Genomic DNA, 22,826 nt, shown 5'->3' with positions numbered 1-22,826 from the left:
CTGTGCTGTCAGCATGGTCTGTACACACTTTGCTTCTTTTTTTTTTTGTTTAGATGGAGAGCAACAGCACACCAGAACCAAAGGAAAATTGGGAAGAGAATTGCCATCAAAATGGCCTTTCTCTTCCTTTGCCAGAGGAGGGGGAAAACCTCTCTCACTCATTGGAAGCAGAACACAGGTGAGGAAATGGAAAAACAAGGTGTCTGGAGTAAAGGAGGGTGAGTCCTTGGACTGTGTGAGGAGAAAAACTATTCCAAAAAAAATTTCTGGGAAGTACACAAAGCTGGACTAGAGGTGTGGGCTTCATTACTAGTGCCGGGCTGGGTGGAGTCTTACTGAAAGTAAAACAAGACGCTGACAGCTGAGCCAAGACTTTGCCATGGTCTGTAATTAAGCTCCTGTACTTCTCTAATGCCACATCCTTGCGTGTTAACACTGCCTAGATATTTACCTGCCTGCATGGTGAGGCAGTGCAAACCTAGCGTGATTCTGGTTAATTTGTAAGTGGATGTCCTACCTGTAATGATCTGGAGTATGAAGATACACCCTCACTCTTCTTTTACTGTCTGTACTTGGAATACTCTTGTGCTGCTTTAAAGGCTGTAAACATGGGAGAGAGTTAAGAAAGTATTTGCTTAGTATCTCAGCTTGTATCTTGCTTCAGTGATTAAGCAGTGTGTATCTGGTATGAGCGGATAGTAACTTTTAGAAGATCCTGAGCTGAGGTGCTGGTTTGATTGCGTCACATCCTCCTTCAGTGTCCTTGGGTAGAATTTCAAATCTCTGCTTTATTTTCCTTCTGCCAGACTAGTTATTTACCCATTGTACAGGACTGCTGGTGATTAAATATTTGTAAAAGACATTGAATATGAAAAATGTTGGGTAAACACTAAGCATTGTTGAAGTGGTCTGTGATACAGAAGATTCCCTGGTGAATTTGAAGTAAAGCAGTACAGAACCTTGTGCTTCATGGACAAACCGTTCTCTCCTTTGCCTTTGTTCCCTTGCTTTAATTCCTATGCCCTTTTTCCACAAATCAGGTTATTGAAAGAAATGGGATGGCAGGAATATCCTGAAAATGATGAGAATTACCTTCCCCTCACGGAGGATGAGCTCAAAGAGTTCCAAATTAAATCAGAGCAGGTATGTTTCAAACTCCCGCTACTTGTGACTGTTCTTCACCCTTTCCCTTCTTACACATCTCCTGTAGTGCAGAAGGCAACTAATGAAATTGTAGTCCAATTGATGACTCTAAATTATCCATACAGAGCATGTGTATATACAGTTAAACATATAACTGATGTCCACAGATGGCGTGGGACAGTTATTCTCCATACTCGTGCTTATTTTAAAACTTGCTTTCATTCCTACAGCGAAGAAGAAACGGATTTGGGAAGAATGGATTTCTTCAGGGCCGCGGCTCCAGCCTGTTGTTCCACTGGAGAAGCACTTTTAAGACAAAGATTGAGGACTCAGACACAGAAACTAGTAGCAGTGAAACTTCAGATGACGATGCCTGAGACTGGGCACAAGAAAATTGAAATAAATAAAATCAACCCAATAAACTCAGTTCATAGTTCAACATGTGTTTGGGGTTGTATAAACTAAACAGAGTTTATTCTGTCTCCAGTCTGTTCAGTTTTTTCTTCTGTTGTTGATACTTCATGCACAAGGGAAATAATTGTATCCCAAAGAAGAGAGAAATTGGCTTCTTTAGCTTTTTCTTTTGGTTTTGCCCTAATGCTTATAGAAGTTTGTGCAGCTAGCAAAATTTTGACAAAAATCCCTTGTGGGGCAGTGCACAAGTTCAGTCTTGTAAGCAGGATACCAGTGACTGACTGATCTTTGCAACAACAAGCTTCTAACAGTGCCGCCTGCATTACATAATGTCGTGCGGTAACAATGTGCTAAAACAATCATTGTCAATGACAAAATGGCTATTGAAGTTCTAATTATGTTAAATTAATGCTAATAACATGAATTTTTTATTTTATTTTTTTTTGGCGGCTCGGGGAGCTTCATCACTTAACCAGGCGTTTGTGGTTTTCTTTTTTTGGGTACAGCTGTAAAATATTTGGATATAGGAATTGTTTGTGTTCTTCTTCTTGCAGCCTTGATATTCAGGGTGGATTGTAAAATATAAATTTTTTGTGAGATTTCAAAGATTAAGATTATTTTGATAACATTATTTACAGATTTAAAAAAGTGACTATCACATTGAGTCTGTATGAGGGGGAAAAACTACTGCATCAAAAATAACTAACTTGGAATAAATATTTTGCATCAGTTTGCCAATTCTAATTGTCTTTCTTATGTAAGAAAAGCTTTCCTGTAAAGGGACTTGCAACTTTGGGGTTCTAATAGTACTGGGGTTAAATAGCTGCTTCTCCCACTGTATTTTTTCCACTTGGCAAACATTGCTGTAGTGCTCAGACTGCAGAAGCTAAATTCTTCCTTTAAAAGGGGAGAGGGAAGACAATGGTGAGATGATAGCCCATATTTGGTTTTGTCTTTTTTTACAAAAAAGAAATTAAAATAATTTGAATTATCTTCCACTAAAGCAGTTTGCTTTTTTTTCCGCTTCATACAAAATAGTGAAGCTCGACTGGTCGGTGTCACTTCCTGTTCCTAGTGCAATGCTGCTGTTTATGTTCACAACATGGCAAGGGTATGTCTGAATCCAAAGCTGTTTTCATTGAAATCTTTTTTAAAAATTCATGAAAACATTTCTATTAGATTAAAAAGGATTTTACAAACAACTCAGTTGTGGCCTAAGCTATTTCACTGTCTGTTTTAAGTTCAGCTTGTACACAAACATTTTGGATCGGAAAGTATTCGCATGGTTGTCCACTGTTTGCAGGTTGGTTGGATGGAGTTGCACATCAAATAAGAAATCCTGGTCTCACCGAACTGAGGGGGACAGTCTGCCTTCAGCAGGGGCAGGATTTCACCATTGGTCTTGTTTTTCAATCCACTCCTGCTGGTCAGGCAGAAAGGATAGATGTGTAATGAAATTATGGTGCTTAGCCATGTCTCTGCATCGGTACTCGAGGGAACATTTCTAGCAGATGTATGCTGTTCTAGCTGTGCTTTTAGCTCACATTCTCACTTGGACACTGATGTTAACCTCCTGCCTGTGAGGAGGGCTGGCAGCAGGTATTTCTTCATCCCTGCTGGCTGGAAGCTGCTCTCAAGTCACTGGGTCTGCTGGGGAGTGCTCTCGGGCTCCTGTAAGACATTTCACAGATCATCTGATTCTTTTCTAAAGGTCGTACCACTCAGCTGCTTTCAAATGTGACCTGTCTGTAAAAGCTGTATGGGTTTAGTTCAATGTGCTGCTGCTGCCCCCTCCCTGATGTAGGAAGTTAGGTGTAAAAATTACGAGAACGGATTATTGTCAATAAGCTAGGTAAGTTTAAAACAAGTCCGCGTGTAATGGGCTGTTGAAAAGCAGCAGGGGATTGCTCTGATTCCTGGCTCACATCAGGGCTCTGCCTGGGGCGGGGACACCAAAGCCTGAGGTGCCTCATGGGCCCTTGAGGCCTGGCTCCTTTCAGCTTCCCTGCCTCTGTCCTCTGACAGGCCTTGTGGGGTTCAAACACCGGTGAAAGTACTGCGAAGGTACGGGCTTACTTTGGGGAACATCAGGCAGCAGAGTGGGTTTTTCTGAAGCGAATTGCTGAGGGCCTGTGCCTGGTGTCAGGGGTGAGGCGGGAGGGAGGCCGCCAGCACTGAGAAGAGCCAGCGGGCGCTCCTCGCCTCAGGGCTCGTAAAGCAGGGCCGGGACTGAGGGCGGTGCTGAGGGGAACATGGCTGAGGAACCCCTGGGAGCTAAGTTATGGAGGTGGCAGCTGAAGAGCCAGCCAGCAGGGGATGGCTGCAGGGCAAAGCACGGGAAGGCCGGGTGTGAGGCAGGGCACTTCGCGGGGTGGGGAAAGGTCTGAAATGGGCCAAGATGGAAGGGGCTGAGGCTGATGGGCTGTTAACTGCAGGTGAGGGTGGTTTCTGCAGCGGGTTGGGGTGGGACAAGGCCAGGGGCTCCAGCCCCACAGAGGCAGCACCGTAATGGTCCTGACAGGCTCTGGGAGCTGTTGGCCCTGCCAGCCCTGCACCACCGCCCTCACTGCCAGCCTGGGCAGGGCCTGCCCAGCACCTCAGCACCTCCCTTCCCACCTTGGCAACCAAACACCGCCACAGCCACCTCACCCTGAGCAGGTCAGTGCGGCAGCCCCGGCCAGAGGAGGGACCCTGACCCGGGCCGGGCTCACACAGGTGCGATTTGGGTGTTCTTTCTGCAGGGTGCCCAATGCCGGGCGCAGGAGCCTTCACCTGCCCCAGCTGCCGCATGGCGTTCAGCTCCCGGCCGCTGCTGCGGGCGCACCAGGAGCGGCTCTGCGTTGGGACACTGAGGGACAGCAGCTCCCATGGCCCCAGGGGGGACCCGGGCAGGGCCAGGAGGCTTCAGGACCCCTCGGTACCGCGAGGTTGGGTCAGGCGTGGGGATGGGGACGTGGGTGAGGAAATGGGGTGTCCTGCTGGCGTCAGCTGGATGCATCCCACTCTGAGATGGGGGATGCTGCAACCGTCAGTACTTAGTTTGGGAAAGTCAGAAAAGTTTATGGTATTCAGCTTTTTTTTTTTTTTTTTTTTTTTTTTTGCCTTCTTGTTTACCTCCCTGAGGTTGGGATGTCCCAGAATGGAGACCATGCCGAGCAACACCATCTCCTCCTGCTTTCTGGGCTCCCTCCGGCCATGCTGGGACCACGGGGGCCGAGGCGAGCCCGGGGGGCGCCCCTGGGGGACATCCTCACACCCCGCGAGAGGGCCCTGCTCCGTGCCACCGAGCCTGGTGGCCACAGCACCCAGCAGCCTGCTGCCAGCGGGCTGACAAAGCAGGTGCGCCCACCTCACCAGCTCCACTCACCCACAGCGGGGTGCAGGCTTTGTCCCCAGCCCTGTGGGGCTCGTGCCTCCTGCCCACCGCCTCCCCCTGTGCCGCAGGGAGAGCCCAGCCAGCGGCCGGCCCTGCCACAGGGGCACCTGCGGGCACCGGAGCTGCTGGAAGCCCACAAGCAGCACGTGGCTGAAATCCGGGCGAGGACCCAGCAGCTGGAGCAGCAGAGAGCGGGTAGGCACTGGCAGAGGTTTTGGGGTGATGGGGCTGTGGTTCCTGGGGTGGGGGGGAGTAACACGTTTTGCCACCCCGCAGGGCTGTGCCGGCGCCTGGCGGTGCTGGCGGATGAGCAGCTGCGGCCGAAGCCCAGGCGATCCCCAGAGGCACTGCGGGGTGAGGCCGGACACCCGCACGGAGGGTGAGTCCCAGCAAGGGCGAGCAGGGCTCAGCACCCCTCCGGGGGAAGTACCCGGGCTGCTCCCCAAAAAAGGGCCTTTGCCCCCAGATGGCCCATTTCCACCCCAGGACCGCCCTACACCTCAGCGCCCTCCTGCCGCCCGCTGGGCCGCTTGCTGCTGAGGCCAGGTGAGAGCCGAGGGTGGGTGGGCACCCAGGTGCCCAGCAGAGCCCCCCCCCCCCCCCACGCCCTGCAGCTGACACTGGTGCCATGGCAGGGCCCTGATGCTGTCCTACCTGCGCAGTGGTGGCCATGATGCGGCCATCCTGGCTCAGCTGCTCAACCTCCAGGTGGAGGCCACGGCGCTGGAGAAAAGGGCAGCGCGGCGGACGGGTAAGTGGCAGCCCCAGTGCAGATCCCAGCCTGGGGTCGTGGCCCCCTGTCCCCACTGAGGCGCCCCTGGCCGTGCCATCAGAGCGCCCCAGGGCCGGCACGCAGGACCTTGATGCGGTGCTGCTGGCCGTGGAGCTGGAGAACCAGCGGCTGGAGGACGAGCTCCTGGCACTGAAGGTCCGGAAGGCGAGGCGAGCTGATGCCAGTAGGTGACTGGGAGACGGGGCACCCACTGACCGCCTCCCCACAGCACCCTGCTGCCTCTGGGCTGGCAGCCAGATGAGCACCACGGTGACGAGCCACCATCCCCAGGCTCGCTGGCGGCCCAGCAGCACGCGGAGGACCTGGCCCAGCTGCAGGCAGAGGTGGGGATGCTGAGACGCCAGGCAGAGGGGACAGGGCCGCGGGCGATCCCCCCCGTCCTCCCACCCCCCCAGCTCCCACCAGCCCGGTCTCTGCCAGGGTTTCTCAAGGTAAGAGCGTCGTCCCTGGGTGCAGAGGAGCCCCTCGCCTCGGGAGGGGGATTTCCAGGGTACTGGTTCAGCATTTGCTCCCTTGGCTGCAGCAGGACGTATTTCCGCCCCCCCCCCCCCAGGTGCTGAACTGTGGGCATGATATGCTCTGTGACCACAGCCCCTCTTCCCAGTCCCATTAACGCCAGGTTTCTCCTTCCCCAGGAGTCTCCGGGACCAGCCCTGGGGCCAGGCAGCCCCCCAGCCCCCAGCCGCCTGCCCGCCGCCCCCAGCCTCCCTGGCATCCCCATGGCAGCCCTGGAGGACCCCCCTCCTGCTCGGGAGCCGCCAGCAGAGCACGAACCCCCCCGGAGGTGAGATGGGGACGGGCTGGAGCAGGAAATCGGGGCGTTACTAATCACCAGAGTGATAACGGGATGGCAAAAGCTGTTACAGCTGCAGGCTTGGGGCCAGCTGGGGAGTGGTGGTGGTTGAGGGATGTGCATGGGGCCATCCTGGGACCACGGAGGCGCTGGGAATTTTGGCAGCAGGGGCGGGGTGGCATGCATTGTCATTGCCCACACACCGGGGTCATTTTGTCCTGGTCAGCCTGGGGAACAGCAGGAGGGAAAGAGAAGCACAACTTTTCTTCTCACCCCCCTTTCCCTGCTGCTTACCCCACCAGACACATCCCCAGCCACTTTTAGAAGCTTCACAGGCTGTACCCATGGCTCAAGCCAGGACGCAGCAAAAACCACGGCAAGATTTCCCCCCCATACTGGAGGCCCTGAGCTGGGTGTTTAATAAACGGCTTCCCCTGCTGCTCTTCACTTCTCAGCCTTCTTTTTCGACAAATGTACCTGTCCCCCAAGGCAGGCAGAGGGCTGGGGGCACACGCCCCCTCCACCACCAGGTCCTGCAAGTACAGGTGGGCAGAGCAGGGCCCCTGCCCCAGCCCTGCTGCAGAAATTCACGCCCAGCACTGAAACACTGCAAAACTTTGGGTCTAAATTGTGGCCACCTCTGTGCTCTCGTCCCAGCCACCGTGAACGTGGCCAATGCAGCAATTTGCCCAACGCAAGCCAGAAGGGAGGCAGGGAACACGATCTCCAGCACAAACACCCCTGGGAAGGGCTTCAGGGCAGGGGAAGCACCACCAAAGTGCTTGCAAGGTGCCACCAACCCCTGCTCCCGTGTGAACACATGTTCTGGCAGAGCAGAAGGGCACACGTGGAGGTTGAGCAGGCCAGGCTGAAAACCCGCACTGGCTGCAGGGGCCAGACAAGCTCTTATCACACCTCCCCAACACCCCCAGGGCCCGGGGAGGTGCCACAGCAGTGGGCCAGGCTTTGCCCAGGAGCAGCGAGCCCAGCAGCAGCCGGGGGGGGGGAAGATCTGCACCCCCAGGGCCATGAGGAGCAAAAGTGGGGAGCTTTTATTGGGAAGGGTAAAACAAGGAACATTTGCTTACAATCTTTATTGAAGTCATACAAAAGTTGCCAAAAAGTGAAAAAATACACTATATACAAAACCATTTTCCTTGTAAGGAGAGGAGTGTCCAAGGTTAAAGAATTATCATACTGTGCTTTCAACTGTAGCCCCTGATTCTGCTTGTGGCCTCTTCTCTGTCTAAAAGAAAAGAGAAAGATTTGATTTAAGAAACAAAACAAAACACCGCATTACAGCATCAATTCATGCAGCAGTTCACCGTTTTTGCAGTTTGAAAACAAAACTAGGCATGCTTTGCTGGTCTTCAGAGCCCAGAACCACAACAGACGTTAACAATTGTAGCCCAGGTGAGCAATATTAAAACCCTGGAGCACTCTGCTGCAGTAACAGGCCCTGTGCTGTAGTTCAGCCCAACAAACCCCAGAGCCCCAGCACACACGTTCCTGTCCCACCCGTCAGCTGCGCAGCCTGTTATCTGCCCAGCTCACTTGGTGTCAGACACCCCAGCACAACATGCATCCCGTCAGCTTGGAATACTCCCCGTCGTGCAGGAAGCCCCGTGAAGACCAGCAGGCAATAAAACCAGCCAGGCACAAAACCACTCCTTAACAGAAGGGGAAGGAAAAAAAAAAAACCACAAGGCACCAACTCCTGACTCTACTGCCCACCTCCTCTTCCATTTTTTCTGCAACCTCATTTCCACTGGGGGCAGCATCACCACCACCACCATTGACAGCCGGTTCTGGTTTAGATTTCTTAGCTTCATTGTCTCCCTGGTGAGTCTCCTCCTCTGGTTTCCTCTGAGGACAAAATTGTTTAGTCTTCACTATGGACAAATTTAAGTGTTTTTAGAAAGTTAGCATCTAGATGTCATTGCACGTTATCTACTCAACCTCTACTTGCCAGGTTCAAGATAAATACTTAAGTATTAGGATTTAAACAAAGCTCTGAAGCTTTGGAACAAAGGTCTCAATCACAAAGTATAACCAGTAGGATATTACTCAAGTGCTAGTATATATAATGCAGAATTATCCTTAGTTAGAGTTTAGCAGGGGAGCATGTTACTGCTGTGATTGTAAAAATCACTCCAGGCAAACCTGAACTCTCACACAGGCTAATGTAACTGACAAGGCTGCGCCACAACACTACACAATATAATAAACAAGATTCCATATGGGATAATTTTAGCAATATCAGCAATATCAGTTCTGGGGGCAAAAAAAATAACACTATACATTGAGCACTAGGTTCTTTTAAAAGTTATCTTATTTTTCTCATTTAGAGGCAATTTAGCATGGCTATACATTAGATTGGCTTTGGTATTTTGCAAGTCCAATTCTCCATTTCCACTTGGAAAGAAGGGAATCCAATTCAGCCTGGTTAATTGCCTTTTTTTTTTTTTTTATTTTCAAGATCTATACACTGCCCTGCTCTTCTTGCATGCTCTCAGCAGAGCAGGGCGTTTGTTCAGAACACCTCCACAAGCCACACAATTCAGCTCTGAAGTTAAACCAGTGTGGGTCAGGCAGAGCGCTGAACCATCACCAACTATTCTCCTGGAGGCTGGATGGTTCCCAGACTGATTAGCTCCCAGTGGAAAGGAGTTTCTCACATGATCTCTTATTACTTTTAGAGTGTTTTTCTTTTTCCAGGTGTTACAGAACTAAGTTGAGGAAAAGCCTTAAGCTAAGAAATCCAATTAGGTTGTTAAAGTACCCCTGGCTTAACCTCCCTGTTTGTTCAGCTGGTCATTTCTGAACTCACCTTTTTCCTGACCAGGTGAGAGATGTCTGTAACGCACTGAGATGCTCCATCTGCTGCTTTTCTTACTGGAATCTATTACAAAACAGACAATGACACATCACTAACAGCAAACAGCAATTTTTAAAGCAGACATGAATTCTTCAACATCTATCTTTGTTCGACTTACTGTGGAAACCGAACCACTGTCTTCACTTTGTGCAAAGCCAGACGTAGTTCCAACCTGAAGGAAAGCAGAAGAACACCAGCTAAGCAGCACGTTCTGCCATCTATTCACACAAGGCCAATGTACTGGTTTCGAAAGTGGAAGAAAACCCAACTCCATGTCTGAACTTTACATTCTGCTTCTACACTTATATACAGGATAGACAGAAGAAAGGTTCACGTAATGATGTAACACTCATTTAAGTCTCACATTTGACTTAACTATCATTTCTAGCCTTTATATATTTAATTACTCTAGTAGCCTACCGAAGTCCAGTTTAGTTTGGAGCAATTAATTTCAGCGTATTTACTATTAATCTTTTCAGATGTCAGCTGCCTTAATTCTCTTCTTGATCTGAACTGGTTTACTTCAAATCTCACTGGAAGAATGTTTGCTTGAAAGGAAACAGCAGGATGTACTAACCAGAGTTGCTTTCAGTGCCAGCTCAGCTACTCTTGCACTCTTTTGAGACTCCTTTGAATCCTCTATCTTTTCTTTGATTTCAGGGAGAAGTCCTTTTAGTTCTTCGATCTCCTTCTCATCTTCAGGGGACCCGCTTTCTGCCTTCTTTATTCGTTCAGTAAGCATTGCTAGAACGACATCGTTACGATGGCAAAACACCCTCCACACAAAGTCACTGTCCAGTTACCAATTCCCAGAGGCAAGTGCCCACCAACAGGAGCTGTTTGGCTGTTCAGATGTTAGTATAGGCTGTTACCAAACATCTGCTCGACAAGGTAATAAGCATACGTAATTGCTTTCAGGGCAATTAACAAAGTCAGTTTTGATTTGTGAAAGCTCTCTGTTTTGCGAGGCCATTTCAGACATCTACTCACCCATTCTCTTGTCAATGACTTCTACGGATTTGCCAAACTGCAGAACTGCCTCGTCGAACTGGCTGTTGTAGTGGTAGGCCAGCGCCAGCTGGTAGTGGCTTTCGGCAAGCAGGCGGTCGTGAGCCTCCAGGTATTTCTGCTGCAGGGCCAGACAGGCCTGAAACTCCTCTATAGCCTGCACATAGTTTTCTATAGGAGCAAGCCATACGGTCTTTACAAACAACACGCATTTATCTAAGCATCATCTACACCCTCATTCAGTTACTACGTATTTTATTCCACTTCATACAGCCCAAGAAGAGAAGTACCAGTGAGTATAAGTTAAGCTCAGCAACAGGCTGCTCTCCTATTAGCAGGTGACAGCGCTCAGAAGTCCAAAACTGCCTTCCCCTCAGAAAAAGACTGAGTCCATTTCCTCTAGGTGCTTTGTCTGTTTACAATACCACAATAAACTAAACAGCCAAGTCAAAACCAGGCACACTAATCTATTATATATGGTATTTCCCCTATCACGAGTTGAATATAACCGGTCAGAACTGCAGCTGACCTGGAGGTGAGTAGTCCCCTGCTACCTTCTCCAGTCCAGCACCCCACTGAGTGCTCTAGTGACACAAAACACAACCCTCACTTTGTAACCCTTGTCCAGAAGCCTGTCACATTATTTCCAATGCTTACTGTAGAGGAAGATGACACCCCTACTTTGATTTAATAAGATAAAAAAAAAAACACGTTTTCAAGTGAAGGGCAGACAGACATGTTAGAAGGCACAAACCAGAGGCTTGCTGCCTATGCTTTCCTGGTGCATCAGGGTCTTTCCCAGCTGTACCACACTATTTTAGAAAGTCCAATAGCATCAGCCATTTTTTATTTGCAGTCTTTATGTTCCAGAAGTGGCTTGGCACCTGACACTTCCCTCTGAGCTCAGTGACTGAGTACTTCCATAAGGAAAGAGTCTTTCCCAATTTCTGAAGCTAAACCAAACCCTGTCTATGAAACAGCCTCGTGCTCTGCTCTAACACCAGCTCTTTCTTACTCATCTCTTCCTCCTGCTCTTCTGGAATAGCATGGAATATCCTGTTTAAGGAACTCACTTGTTCATCCATCGATTAAAAAAGCTTCTCATAAGGCTGTACTATTATAATTAGAAAAAATACGTGCCCCTCCATCTTATCAGACTGCAGTTACCTCTACTCATTCTGAAGTATGAAATAGGAAGTGACAAAATGAAACCCAGAGCTATAAACATAAGAATTAGCACTGCTTACCGGATTCAATGCTGACTTCTCCTAGCTTTAGATGAGCCTGAGCCGCATGAAGCTGAGCTTCTTTCGTTTCTTTTCTAAATCAAGGAAAAAAAGCCATTTCCATGAGAACACCTAAATACCTAGCATTATGCCTACACCACCTCCCGACTCCCTCCCACTCTCTCGCAGACAACCAAATTACAGCTTGATTTTTTACCTCTTGTAGATGACTTTCGCTAACTCCAGCATGTCCCAGGCTAGCTCAAGATTCCCAATTTCTTCCTCCTCACTTTCCTGTAAAGACTAAAAATGCACATTTATGTCATCAGTTGATGCAGCGTTCCCCTCCGCCTTCCCCAGAAATAACAGGGCACCAAACACCAGTATTATCCTGAGAATAAGACAGGGGCTTACATTACTATTAAGATAAGCTAATCACTGAAGGAGTTAATGTTCCTTTTTAAAAAAAAATAGACATTGATGTTCTTTTATTTTTTTTAAATAGGCTTTTGAGCTCCATTAGAGTAGTCTAAGGCAGAGGTATTCTAGTTAAGACAGGTGTCTATCATGCTTAGCAACATGCAGATAGGGCTCAGATTTCTTCCAGTACAAACTGCTCCATCAAGCTACCTCCTCAGGTTTAAGCAGCACAACAGTTTCCATGAATTCCCCATCTTAATCATTACTTACTGGACTGGGTGCACTCAGTGTCTCAGTGAGACAACAACAAAAACCAACAAAGAACTGTTTCAAATAAGTAACTGTAGTGACAAGCTAAAGCAGCCCTCCCTGCTGAAGCCCACCCCTGCATTTACCAGGGCGCGTTACCAGCCTATAGACTGTAGGCATTTGTTTCAGTGTTAGCTAAATAAACACAAGATCACAGAAAGAAAAAACACAAGAAGGTCCTACAATACAGACTATGCATAATGATGTCCCTTCCTTCGGCAATGCTGATTTCTAAACAGAAGTAATTTCCTATGCAGGACTAAATGAAACACAAGCGAGCTTTTACAAACTTAAAGGGACATTTAGACAGACATTACACTCCTGCAAGAGCGCCAATATCAGAGCTCAGCAGTCTCACCTTGTCTTCCACTGTCAATTCATTCTCCTTATCATCTTCAGCTTTATCATTTTCTTTATCTTCCTCTTCAGATTCTTCTGTTTCTAGAAGGAAAGTAGTTGAATGAGAACACTTGCTGTTACGATGCTTCCTTCACATGGAGCCAGGCAGAATATTTTATCCAGCCCTTATCCTTCCAGGGAGAGGTTAAAGGTGGGATGTGAGAAGGGCACAGGTAACATTAGATTCCCAGCAGCAGCCATCTTGCTGAAATTGTTAGCGCTGTAGACTAAGGTAGTTCAAGGCAACCTTAGTCCTTGATTTAAGTTTAACTTCATACTAGAACAGAAACTTACCTAGAAGTCAGATCTCACAAATGCATTGTGAACCCCCACTGAAGCCGTGGGATCCTGAGCAGCCCTGGAGGCACTGGTCAGTTGTTGGACTTCATGCTACAGATAACAAGCGTTTCCAGCAAGATAGCTGCCAAGCTGCGTACAGATAAGACCATTTCTGAATTCACATTCCTCATTTCAGTCCTTTCGCAGGACAAGAAAGTGTGGGTAGCTATTCTCTTGGTTTGCATTTCAGTCACTGTGGCCAGACACCTCTCTAGGCGCTGCTTCACCCCTCGGCGTTCACTGTGCTGAGCAGCACGAGCCCTCTCAGCACACAGAACTGTTCGGTCTCAAGACTTGCCACTCAACAAGGCTCTTCCCGTGCAGCTGAGCTGCTGACAAGCCAAGCTGCAATTATCAGTTTATTGATTAACTTGTCCCACAGAAGGCAATGGCCTTCTAAGACCACGCATGTACTACGTTAGCAAAGCGTACACGTTCTGCCAGGCAACTTAACGTAATCCTGACAACAGCCATAATGAAGCAGGGAAGCAGAATGGCAGAAAAAGCTAGGTAGCTGGAAGACTGCAGTAGATGCAATAAGCCTTCAAGTCCCAGGGCAAATTAAGTTTAGGTTCTCCAGCCAAATTGTCACTTTTAATTACTACCAGAAAGACTCTAATGGAAAGTTCCTTCCCTGCCCCCTGAAAAGTAAATTTACCATCTTGTTTTGCATTCAGCTGTTCTTATTTTCCTGCTCCACTGTTTTAAAATACGGTTATAACCAGAGGCAACGTGTGCTTCAAGTTATTTGGAGGTTAGTGCAGTAAACCCAGATGCATGCAAGTGAACATCCATTCAGGATTCTCCACCAGCCTAGCCATTACTTACAGATCTCACAGGGCTGTAAGTTTGCTTTAAAGCAAGATTTGCTTTGCAGTTAGTTAAGCGTTAGTCTAGAGAAAACTGAGACTATTCACTGTTCCTTGAAACTTTACCAAAACCAGTTACTTGGATATAAAATCCCCAAGAGCCCCTTTACAGTGCCTTTTCCTTATTCTAAGGCAAACAGAAAATTCTGAATGGAACACTTTACCCATTGTTAGCCAAATCCATCAAGTCATCCACCCACAAGTACTTTTCTCCTCACTGTTACCTTCTCCCTCTTCCATGAGGTCATCTTTCTCTTCTTTTTCTACCTTAGCACCTTCTCCCTCTTCCATCAGGTCATCTTTCTTTTCCTCTTTCTCTACCTTAGCTGCTACTTCAGCCTTTTCTTCCACGTCATTAGATGGTTCGTTGCCCTCTGTGGGCACTGGTTCCTTTGAGGACTCTGTCTCTTTAGATTCAGCTGGTTTCTCTTCTGTAGCTGTCTCTACTGGCTCTTTCTCCTCCACCTTCTTCTGCTCAGCTGCCTCTGCCTGCCCTTCTGCAGCTTCTTTCTGCTCCGCAGTAACGGCTGCCTGCCCTTCCGCTGTCACTTCTTGTGACAATGCCTTCTCTTCCACGGCTGCCTCTGCCTGCCCTTCTATAGCCTCTCCCTTTTTGACGGCTGCCTCTTTTTCTGTTGCTTCTGTTGTCTGCTCTCCTGCCTCTCCTTTCTCTTCCACAGGTGCTTCTGTGGACTTAGCCTCTTCCACAGCCGCCTTTGGTTCCTTGTCCGACACTTCTGTCATCCTGTCCTTCTCCTCAGTTGCCTCTGCTACCTCTTCTTCATGCTTTGTATTCTGCTCTTTTTCCACTGCCTTCTCTTCCACAGCTGCCTCCTCTTTTGTAGTCGTCTTTTCCACAGCCATCTGCTGCTTTTGCTCTTCTGAAATTAATTCTTTTTCCACAGAAGCCTCTGCCTTCTCTTTAGCCTCTTCAACCTTTACGTCCATGTCAGCAGTTGCTTCTTCCTTTGGCTTTTCTTCCGTCCCATCTTCCATTTCCACATCCTCCGTTTTGACTTCCTTCTCGGTTAGTACTGGAGTTCCTTCTGTAGACTTTTTGGCCTCTTCTTTTTCCCCCATGGCGTTATATACCTGTTCTCTCAACTCCTCCCTTGCTTCTTCTACATGATTGAGGAAGCATAAACATTTCTTCGAGTTTAGTGATAAAGACATTAACGGGCACTGACAACACCACCCTCAGACCCTCAGCCAGCGTGTTGGTTTGTCATCAAGTTAAATGACGCTCCTAAAAACTTCCTTTTCAGAACACAAGCTATTAGGATGCAACCAACATAGTTGAACTAAGCAAATCCCTTCCCCTTCCCCAGACTGAATTATTGCAAGCGGCCGCTCAAGCAGTGTGCAGTTTTGCGCGCTAGCATTTTTTAGTCACAGCTAAGCAAGAGATGCCAGTGCTTTAAGAGTCTGGATCGACAGGAATTCCTGTATTACCTCCAGCTGCAGGTAGGATAAAATAGTTACCATCCTTGGACTTTATTTACAGACTGACCTGTCCTACTACAGACACTGTACTGCCACAAGGTTACGAAGCAGTTCAAGTTGACTGAAGCTCAAGAAAGCAAGTCTGAACGCAGTGTTTCAGGACACAGACATCTGGTGACCCTTCACACATGCTTATGCAATCAGTTCCTCGTAGAAGTTTGGGAGGTTTTGTTCAACCTTTAAGCAAGATTAGAAGAACAAAATAGTCCATTCTGGCTGCTAGGATGTCAGAATGCTTCTGACTACTTGGGATTTCAACATTCAGGACTTGGACCATTTAGACAAGAAAATGCAGCTCGGTACCTCCGTGGCACGACCGACCGCTTTACATACCATCAGCAGCCGGTAAGGCGGAATCGTCTTCAGCTTTCTCTCCTTCCTCTTCAACCTGCACCCCTTCTAAGGCATTTCCCAATACACCATTTTCCATTCTAAAGGGAATAAGAGTTTGTTATCCCTTGGCTCTTGTAATTACACCACTTTAACCATAGAAGCTACAACACCATGGCCTGTTCCACCCAGCGTAACTCTGTGCATACGAGGCTCTAGCACAACCCTGCCTATACGAGGACAAAACTGTTACCCCAGCCAGACTCTTGATCTGGATGCCTGACACGCTGCATGCTTCCTTGACAGTAACAGGTGCTTAGAAGACAAACCTACTTACTAACATTGTAAATAACATTTCCCTCTAGAGAAGTATGGATATTTGTCAAATGGTTCCTAAAAAATGCAGCTACTACAAAGCATTGCTTAAATAACAGTGAACAAGCCACAGCAGATAGTACCTACGCTACTTTGGAATGTTTTTCTGCCAGAAGCTTTATTTCTGATACCATTTTTCACTCTCAGAAATTGAGTGTTACAGCCTCTCAAGACAGTCACTCCTATTTCTTTGGAGAAGATGCACACCCATTACTTACTGTTCAGCTATAAACCACCTGAAGGAAGCGTACCATACATTTAAGGACAGGCACCGTAAACGAGCAACTGTTAGCATACCTTGCCAACTCCAGGAGAGATTTTCCATAATAAAAAAAAGCTTCTGCACACTCATCCGCTGTCTCACCATATTTTTTACCCCTACAAAAGTAATGAAGCATTATTTGCCTCTGTTGGTTTTGGAGGTTTTGATACCTGAACTTTAAAGCTAAGAGTTCCTGGACACAAAGAATCAGTTTCCTAAGCTCGTCTTCCATTTTCGAACAATGGACGAATGTCCCTCTCACTTATTTAGAGCTGTATCTCAGAAGCATCCAGCAAAGCAAGTTAAACTAAAAACCCAAGACGTATCACCCTTGGGGACTGATCAAGAGTAGCGAAGAATGGGCAAGTTACACGACTCCTTTATTTTCACATTAACAGACTACATGAGAACTATGTGAGGCAAAATAAAATTTCAAATCCTTTTTCCTTCCTACAGAACTGCACTAATAATTATCATTACAAAAGCTGTCCACATTACACACCAACTACAGTGTTGTCCTACACCTAAGCACTCTCCTCAGTTGTATTATAAATATGACAACATACATAATGTAAAAACCTAAATCTTGTATGAACCACATCAGCGTAGTCAAGCTGAAAGCCAGTCCTTACAAAAATACACAAAACATTTTACTACTTACAGTAAGCTTGCAGCTTCCTGGAATGCATTAACAGCAGCTGGAATATTCCCCATTACCAAGTGTTTCTGTCCTAAACCCAATAGTTTCTTGGATTCTCCATCCACATCCATACTAGGAGAAAATCAAATGCAGAATTGTTAGTTTCCATAGTAATCAGAAAAGTACGTGTCGGATTCATACCCAGCTCTCAAGACCTAGTCAGCTCAATTTAAGTGAGCTGCAGACATTAAAGCGAGTGCCACTACCAAGATTTTATTTTAAAGTCTGGAGCAGCTTTTAGTTTTGATGCCCAAGGCCAAATAGGTTAATTCTAACAACTGCTGCACGAAGAGGGTGTCAGACCTGGGCATGACAAAGGATGCTCAATAAAATATACCAGGGGCTGCACAGCAATGTAACACAGTGGTGCACAGGGCTTTGCCAGCTGAAAGAACAGAAGAGTAAGTGCAAGTTACGGCTTCTGACGATGCACCTGAGGAGACGGATGGATGTGAGCCTTGGTATCAGTTCAGTGCACCTCAAGCAGGGTGCTGCAGAGGGCACGTTCCCACCCCGTACCTCAGGACAGGACGTGAGCAGATGCCCACAGGACAGCAGGACAAGGAGAGCCCCACACCTGTCCCAGGTGAGGGCCCCCCAGCGCCACCTCCCTCATCAAGATCCCAGCAGCACCCGGAGCCCCGCTCACCCGTCTGCTTTGTCGGCGGAGGTGGAGGGGGCGGCCAGTTCCTCTTCCATCCTGCAAGGGACAGGAGCAGCAGGGCGTGAGCGTCGTCACAGCGCGGGCGGAGGCGCGAGGCCAGGGGCCGTAGTGGGTTACCCGTGCCCAGCCACCGCCGCCAGTCCTCAGCGTTTTGGGGAGAGCGACAAGGTGGGGGGTTAGTCAGTTAGTTGTGCACGCGGGGGTTATTTATCGATTTATTTACGTGTGTTAACTCAAAGAGAGAGGGTTATGTATTTATTTATGTTAGGTCAGAGACTGAGGAGTATTTACTCATTTATTTATGTGTGTTACGTCAAAGAGAGAGGGTTATTTACTTATTTATGTGTGTTAAGTCAAAGAGTGAGGGTTGTTTATGTATTTACGTGTGTTAAGTCAAAGACCGAGGGCTATTTACTCATTTGTTTGTGCTAAATCAAAGACTGAGGGTTGTTTATTCGCGTTAAACCGAAGTCTGAGGGCTGTTTTCTGATCTGTTTGCGTTAAGTCGAAGTCTGAGGGCTGTTTATTCATTTATACGCGTTAAACCAGGGTCTGGGGGTTATTTGTTTGTTTATTTACGCTAGAACAGAGGCCGAGCCGCGGACGCCGTGCCCGTGACAGGCCCGGCGGCCCCTCACAGACAATGGCCCCTTCCCGCCTCGCCGCCGCCCCGCCCCCGCCCTTGGCGCCAAACCCCGCCGGCGGCTCCTCACGGGCTGACGGCCCCGCGCCACGTGACCGCTCCCCCCCACCCTCTCCGGGCAGGTTCGGCGGCGGCGTCGGCTGCCCCCAACAAAGATGGCAGCAGCCGCGCAGGGGTCACGTGGTGGCTCGGCGCGAGCCGAGCGGGCCCAGCTGGCCGCGGCGGAGGGGGGCGGCACGTACCACCGCCCGCGGCGGGAGGGGGGAGGAAGTGAGGGGGCACCGAGCCCAGTCAGCGCCCCCCAGCCCCCACGCTCCCCCCCCTCGTCCCAAGGAAGCCCGCCCGCTGCCCCCAACCCCCCCGTTCCCAGTCAGCCGCACGGGAAGCGGCCCCCTCACCCCCACCGCCCCCCCCCCAGGGCACCACACGCACACAGCGGGCCCGGGGCCGGCCCCGCGCCGCCCCTACCTAGTCGGGGAGGCCGACGCGGGCTCGACGCAGGGGGCAGCGGCGACGGCCGAGGATTGCATAGAAGCTGCTGGAGACAAGGGCGGCGGCGGCAGAGTGCAGACCCCTACCCCTCCGGCCGCCTATATACCCTCCAGGACACGCCCCGGCCCGCCTCGCGGCGCGCGCACGCAGCCGCCGGACTACAGCTCCCAGCATGCCGCGCGCAGGCACGCCGCCCGGCACTCAAGGCGCCGCCGCGCGGAGCTCCCTGGGAAGTGTAGTCCCGAGAGGCGGCTCCTGCCGCCGCACCGCGCTGCCGCTGGGAAGTGTAGTGCCAAGCGAGGCGCGGAGGAGAGAAGAAACGGGGTTCCGGCTGCCGCGGGGCGTGCTGGGAATTGTAGTCCGGAGCGCTGCGCCAGGACTCCCCGCCGGGTCGGGGCGGGCGGCCGGGCCGCGGGGCGGACATCTTGTGAGGGCTCCGCCGTGAGGGGGGCCCGGCCTCGGCTGCCCCCCGCGCGGCTCCCACATAACGCTGCGGAGCTTCACGGGACCGCCCCCTCCCGTCCAGGGACATAACCCCAAAAAGTGCCCCGGGCCCCCGCCGCGGTAAGGCGAGGGGCAATAAAAGCTCGAATAAAATTATTTCAGGAAAAGCAAAGCAGGGATTGCACTTCTCTTAGGGTGAAAATGCCCATTTCTGCGCTGAGGAGAACCCAGCAGGAATTAGGAGACACTTCACAGGCACAGAAACTTTTTACATTTCACATAAGAATTACAACAAGCAATAAACAGACTTGGTCCAGTTCAACTGCATATTATAAGGCCCAGGAGAGAAAATACTTGCAAAGACATTACACTTGAGATGGATACCCAGTTGTAATACTGACCTAGAGTAAAAGAGGTTATCAAAACTAAAACAATCAAATTCTTTCATTTTTTAAAGCTATTTAAATACAGAGGATTATTCTTCCAGTTCTGTTTGTTATTGCTATGGGAAACATAACAAATAATTGCTCTTTATTTCACTTACAGTCAGTTAAGCTTTCTTTGTCCAGCAGCAAAACAGAAGTCATGCCTATGACTATCTCTGACCGGCATCAGATCTAAAAGAGTCCCTTTGTTTCAATTCTGAGAGGCCTTTAGAAACCGTGCCTTGCTGCCATGCCTGCACCAAGGCAGGCGAGCATTCATCATATTTTACAGGTAGAGAAAACCAAAACAAAGTATTAAATAACACTGCTAAGGCCACAGATGGTATCACTATTGGAGCACTGGTACGTAGCAAGACTTCATGCTCTTTGTGCTCTGGTGGTATGACAATTCATTAAGGAACTGAAACAAAATAAAACATTGCTAGTGGCTGAGCTCCAGTCCTGCACAATAGTGTATCAGCACTCTGTAAATTAGTCCTGCCCCAGAGTAACACAGAGACTTGGCGAGTAGGAAGGTTGACGCACAGAAAAGGCAAATTCCTTGTCCAGCGTTACCAGCAGGCCAGCAGTGGAACGGGAAGCAGAACCAGCTCTCCCATACGCCAGCCCAGACAGCAGTCAAAAAAGAGACATTAAAAGGGAAGGGGCCCTCTGACACTTGGTTGTTATTTTTTTCTTTTATTGTATAATCAGAACAAAATCTGTGATGTTCCAGAACTTGAACTGGACATCTTTGGTAAAGAGACACTGGACAACCTTATGGGAAAGGCAGGATGGATTTCTATAGGACTTGCTAAAAAGTTATTGAGGCTTTTGTGAGAGGATAATCAGAGTTATTCCAGAGCTAGAAACTATCCCTGTGACAAGCAATACGAATGATTGCCCTGAAGGCCTGCTTCAGGTTACGCATTTATTCTCCTCAAATCAACAGAAATTAAAAGAAAAAGAAAATAAAGAGGAGAGAGTTTAAGTCCCATGAGTATTCCAAAGGGGATAAAAAGCACGCAGCATGGATGGTAACTTGGGTTTTAATGAATGCTTTATAGACACAGTGCAACCATAGCACATTTCACTTAATTCCCTGTATAAAATATTAATGAAAATATTGAAGTTGATAGCTGGGTAGTTTAGTCTGAAAATGCTTTCATGCCTTCCCCTCTTTTTCCCCCCCTCATGGTAATAAAGATTTCAAAACCGTTCAACAGACAAAACATGAAGTATTGCCCTAGCCTGATAATGATGTGTGGAACTTCATTTAGAATCTCCCACTCTTTATCTAATGCCAAAAGATATTATGTTTCCCAAGGCAAGCTGGTGGATTCATTACAATGACTGCAAACGCTGATAGGGAAGCTACAGGACCCCCAGAAGGAAGGTCAATTAAAAGCAGTACATTGTAAGTAATCCTACTCAGGAAGGAAGGTTTTATTTAGACTTTTTTTGTTTTGTTTTTTTTGACAAATTGTGGCACTCATTACTTTGTGGAAAAGTATGCAGAGGAGCATGTTATTCTAACACCTTATTTCGTAGTTAATAGGGGTCATTGAAGGGGTAATGGGGGTGTCCAGCATCTCTTGGTACTGGCTTCCCATTCACCTGTGAAGTAAACAGACAGATGCATGTCAGGAAGATATAGATCCATTCTTTTTCAAGTTCTTCATGGTTTCAACTTGTAAATCTTCATATCCCAAACATCTGGGAGCATCTTCCTGAGCTTAATCAAGAGCTGTTCCCTCCACCCCTAAGTCCTCTTAGCACTTTTTGAAAGATTTTTTTTTGTAGCCTAAAGCAAGAGTCTTTCTTCCAGCTACTTAGGCTTTAAGAATTGAATTAAGAATAGTTGAGCCTTTTGCCTTGTAGCCATTCCTGAATAAATGTTGCAACATGCACACTTCAAAACACTTTGCAGAAGTAAGCGCCCTTGCCCATCTTTTCACGACAGAGTTGTTGGGCTGCCAATTTTACAGATGGATATAATGAATCAACTGTAATAATTTGTTCAGGGCCATACACTGAAGCATTTATAGCGTCACTGAAACAAGAAGTGCTACAAAGGAGTTAAGAACACGCTTCTTGTTTAAGAACACTCATGGCCAACCAGTTTCTCCAGCTGTAAAATGGGAGTACTGAAACTAACGTTCATTGACAGGAAACAAAGGCTCCTGATGGCCCAAAAGCAGATGTAGCCAAGCAAAAGTCTCAGTTCCTATGGCCCACCTCCAGGCATTCACATGCATAAACTGCATTCCTAGATGCATCAAGTCCACTGCAACACCCCCATTTACTAGGAGCTGGGGTAAAACCTTGTTCTGCAACCTGTAATGTTTGAGGAAACTTAGATGCGGCATCAGCAAGAAAATAAACCTCCCCTGGTGACAAACTAGCATCATTCAGCTAAAACTTTTACTCAGTCATTAGGTGCTTAATATAAGTCACGTTAAACAAATCACTGCTTTTTATGCATTTAAGATTTTTGTATTATTGTGATGTTCGATATCACTCAAAATGTTATGGGGGCAGAGGGAATCACAGGTAATTTGAAACCAAGTATCCACTTGGATGCAAGTCTTTCTATTAGCTTTTAGAATAAATCATGCATTTAAAAGCAACAACTGGAACCCCTAGTTTACAATGAGAACTAGGGTAGAGTGAAAACAGTCACTTGGGGCACTATAGAGCAGAAAACTAAGATGTCAAGGTTTAGTATTTGGTGCTCGGATTAAAATAAAAGCTGAAATGAAGCTGTTATTTGAAGGCAATCCTTAAAACAGTGGACAAAACTAACACAGTATCTTCACATTTCCTCATAGTTTGAGGAAAAGTTGAAAGCCAACAAGTGCAAGTTCCCACAATTCACATTTCTCACCACCACCACCCCATTTCTTTCCCCTGCATATTTTCTCTACAAAAAACAGTTCCTCAGGTAAGCATTCTTGTTAGCAACATGTCAAAACAGCAGCTGCCAGAAGCAATGTTGCATATAGCTGCTTCCAGTCTACC

General features: G+C 48.1%; 4 protein-coding genes across 12 annotated transcripts in view; 2 read left to right on the top strand and 2 right to left on the bottom strand.

Annotated features, from left to right (window-relative positions):
* GPBP1L1 (GC-rich promoter binding protein 1 like 1) overlaps window positions 1-2,759 on the top strand; it is a 33,806-nt gene extending 31,047 nt beyond the window's left edge. For both annotated transcript variants that reach the window (XM_083846951.1, XM_083846950.1), the window contains exons 10-12: window positions 54-178; window positions 1,041-1,143; window positions 1,374-2,759. In XM_083846951.1, coding sequence (XP_083703077.1) covers window positions 54-178; window positions 1,041-1,143; window positions 1,374-1,520 — 375 coding nt within the window. In that variant the 3' untranslated portion in view covers window positions 1,521-2,759. The remainder of the gene's footprint in view (window positions 1-53; window positions 179-1,040; window positions 1,144-1,373) is intronic.
* Window positions 2,760-2,902: 143 nt separating this feature from the next.
* CCDC17 (coiled-coil domain containing 17) lies at window positions 2,903-7,451 on the top strand. 2 transcript variants are annotated; one of them, XM_083846952.1, is made up of 11 exons: window positions 2,903-4,215; window positions 4,299-4,474; window positions 4,681-4,896; window positions 5,002-5,128; window positions 5,210-5,312; window positions 5,420-5,479; window positions 5,569-5,684; window positions 5,767-5,889; window positions 5,997-6,157; window positions 6,362-6,510; window positions 6,822-7,451. In XM_083846952.1, exons 2-11 carry the CDS (start codon window positions 4,307-4,309, stop codon window positions 6,841-6,843), a joined length of 1,245 nt encoding a protein of 414 aa, XP_083703078.1. In that variant the 5' UTR covers window positions 2,903-4,215; window positions 4,299-4,306; the 3' UTR covers window positions 6,844-7,451. The 2 variants fall into 2 exon arrangements, with proteins under 2 accessions (XP_083703078.1, XP_083703079.1); XM_083846953.1 differs by lacking the exon at window positions 2,903-4,215 and having other exon boundaries at window positions 4,288-4,484.
* A 147-nt stretch (window positions 7,452-7,598) lies between these two features.
* NASP (nuclear autoantigenic sperm protein) lies at window positions 7,599-19,091 on the bottom strand. 3 transcript variants are annotated; one of them, XM_083846919.1, is made up of 15 exons: window positions 18,913-19,091; window positions 17,787-17,837; window positions 17,099-17,209; window positions 16,473-16,553; window positions 15,804-15,901; window positions 14,192-15,088; window positions 12,719-12,801; window positions 11,849-11,934; window positions 11,653-11,726; window positions 10,388-10,576; window positions 9,975-10,141; window positions 9,516-9,569; window positions 9,350-9,421; window positions 8,254-8,385; window positions 7,599-7,765 (listed from the first exon to the last, which is right to left on the bottom strand). In XM_083846919.1, the coding sequence occupies exons 1-15, from the start codon at window positions 18,972-18,974 to the stop codon at window positions 7,712-7,714; spliced, it is 2,211 nt and encodes a 736-aa protein (XP_083703045.1). In that variant the 5' UTR covers window positions 18,975-19,091; the 3' UTR covers window positions 7,599-7,711. The 3 variants fall into 3 exon arrangements, with proteins under 3 accessions (XP_083703045.1, XP_083703046.1, XP_083703047.1); XM_083846920.1 differs by having other exon boundaries at window positions 17,787-17,943; window positions 18,913-19,053; XM_083846921.1 differs by lacking the exon at window positions 8,254-8,385.
* Window positions 19,092-20,484: 1,393 nt separating this feature from the next.
* The window catches only part of AKR1A1 (aldo-keto reductase family 1 member A1), a 21,263-nt gene continuing 18,921 nt past the window's right edge, over window positions 20,485-22,826 (bottom strand). For all 5 annotated transcript variants that reach the window (XM_083846955.1, XM_083846956.1, XM_083846957.1 and 2 more), the window contains one exon: window positions 20,485-21,422. In XM_083846955.1, the coding sequence (XP_083703081.1) occupies window positions 21,357-21,422 (66 nt within the window). In that variant the 3' untranslated portion in view covers window positions 20,485-21,356. The remainder of the gene's footprint in view (window positions 21,423-22,826) is intronic.

The sequence above is a fragment of the Anser anser genome (assembly GCF_964211835.1).
Source record: "Anser anser genome assembly, chromosome: 8".
In the NCBI taxonomy this organism is placed as follows: domain Eukaryota; kingdom Metazoa; phylum Chordata; class Aves; order Anseriformes; family Anatidae; genus Anser; species Anser anser.
The sequence above is the reverse complement of the archived record's forward strand: the minus strand, read 5'-3'. Positions and strand labels throughout refer to the sequence as shown.

What these genes read in the sequence shown, in the direction of transcription:
- CCDC17 (XM_083846952.1), top strand. Translation starts at nt 4,307, where the DNA reads ATGCCGGGCGCAGGAGCCTTCACCTGCCCCAGCTGCCGCATGGCGTTC. An exon ending in GCTGGAGCAGCAGAGAGCGG is followed by an intron (nt 5,129 to 5,209) that starts GTAGGCACTGGC and finishes GCCACCCCGCAG; the next exon opens with GGCTGTGCCGGCGCCTGGCG. An exon ending in GGCGAGGCGAGCTGATGCCA is followed by an intron (nt 5,890 to 5,996) that starts GTAGGTGACTGG and finishes CACCATCCCCAG; the next exon opens with GCTCGCTGGCGGCCCAGCAG.
- NASP (XM_083846919.1), bottom strand. Translation starts at nt 18,974, where the DNA reads ATGCAATCCTCGGCCGTCGCCGCTGCCCCCTGCGTCGAGCCCGCGTCG. An exon ending in AGAAGTCAGCATTGAATCCG is followed by an intron (nt 10,577 to 11,652) that starts GTAAGCAGTGCT and finishes TTGCTCCTATAG; the next exon opens with AAAACTATGTGCAGGCTATA. An exon ending in CAGAAAAAATGGAAGAGGAG is followed by an intron (nt 7,766 to 8,253) that starts GTGGGCAGTAGA and finishes CTTTTCTTTTAG; the next exon opens with ACAGAGAAGAGGCCACAAGC.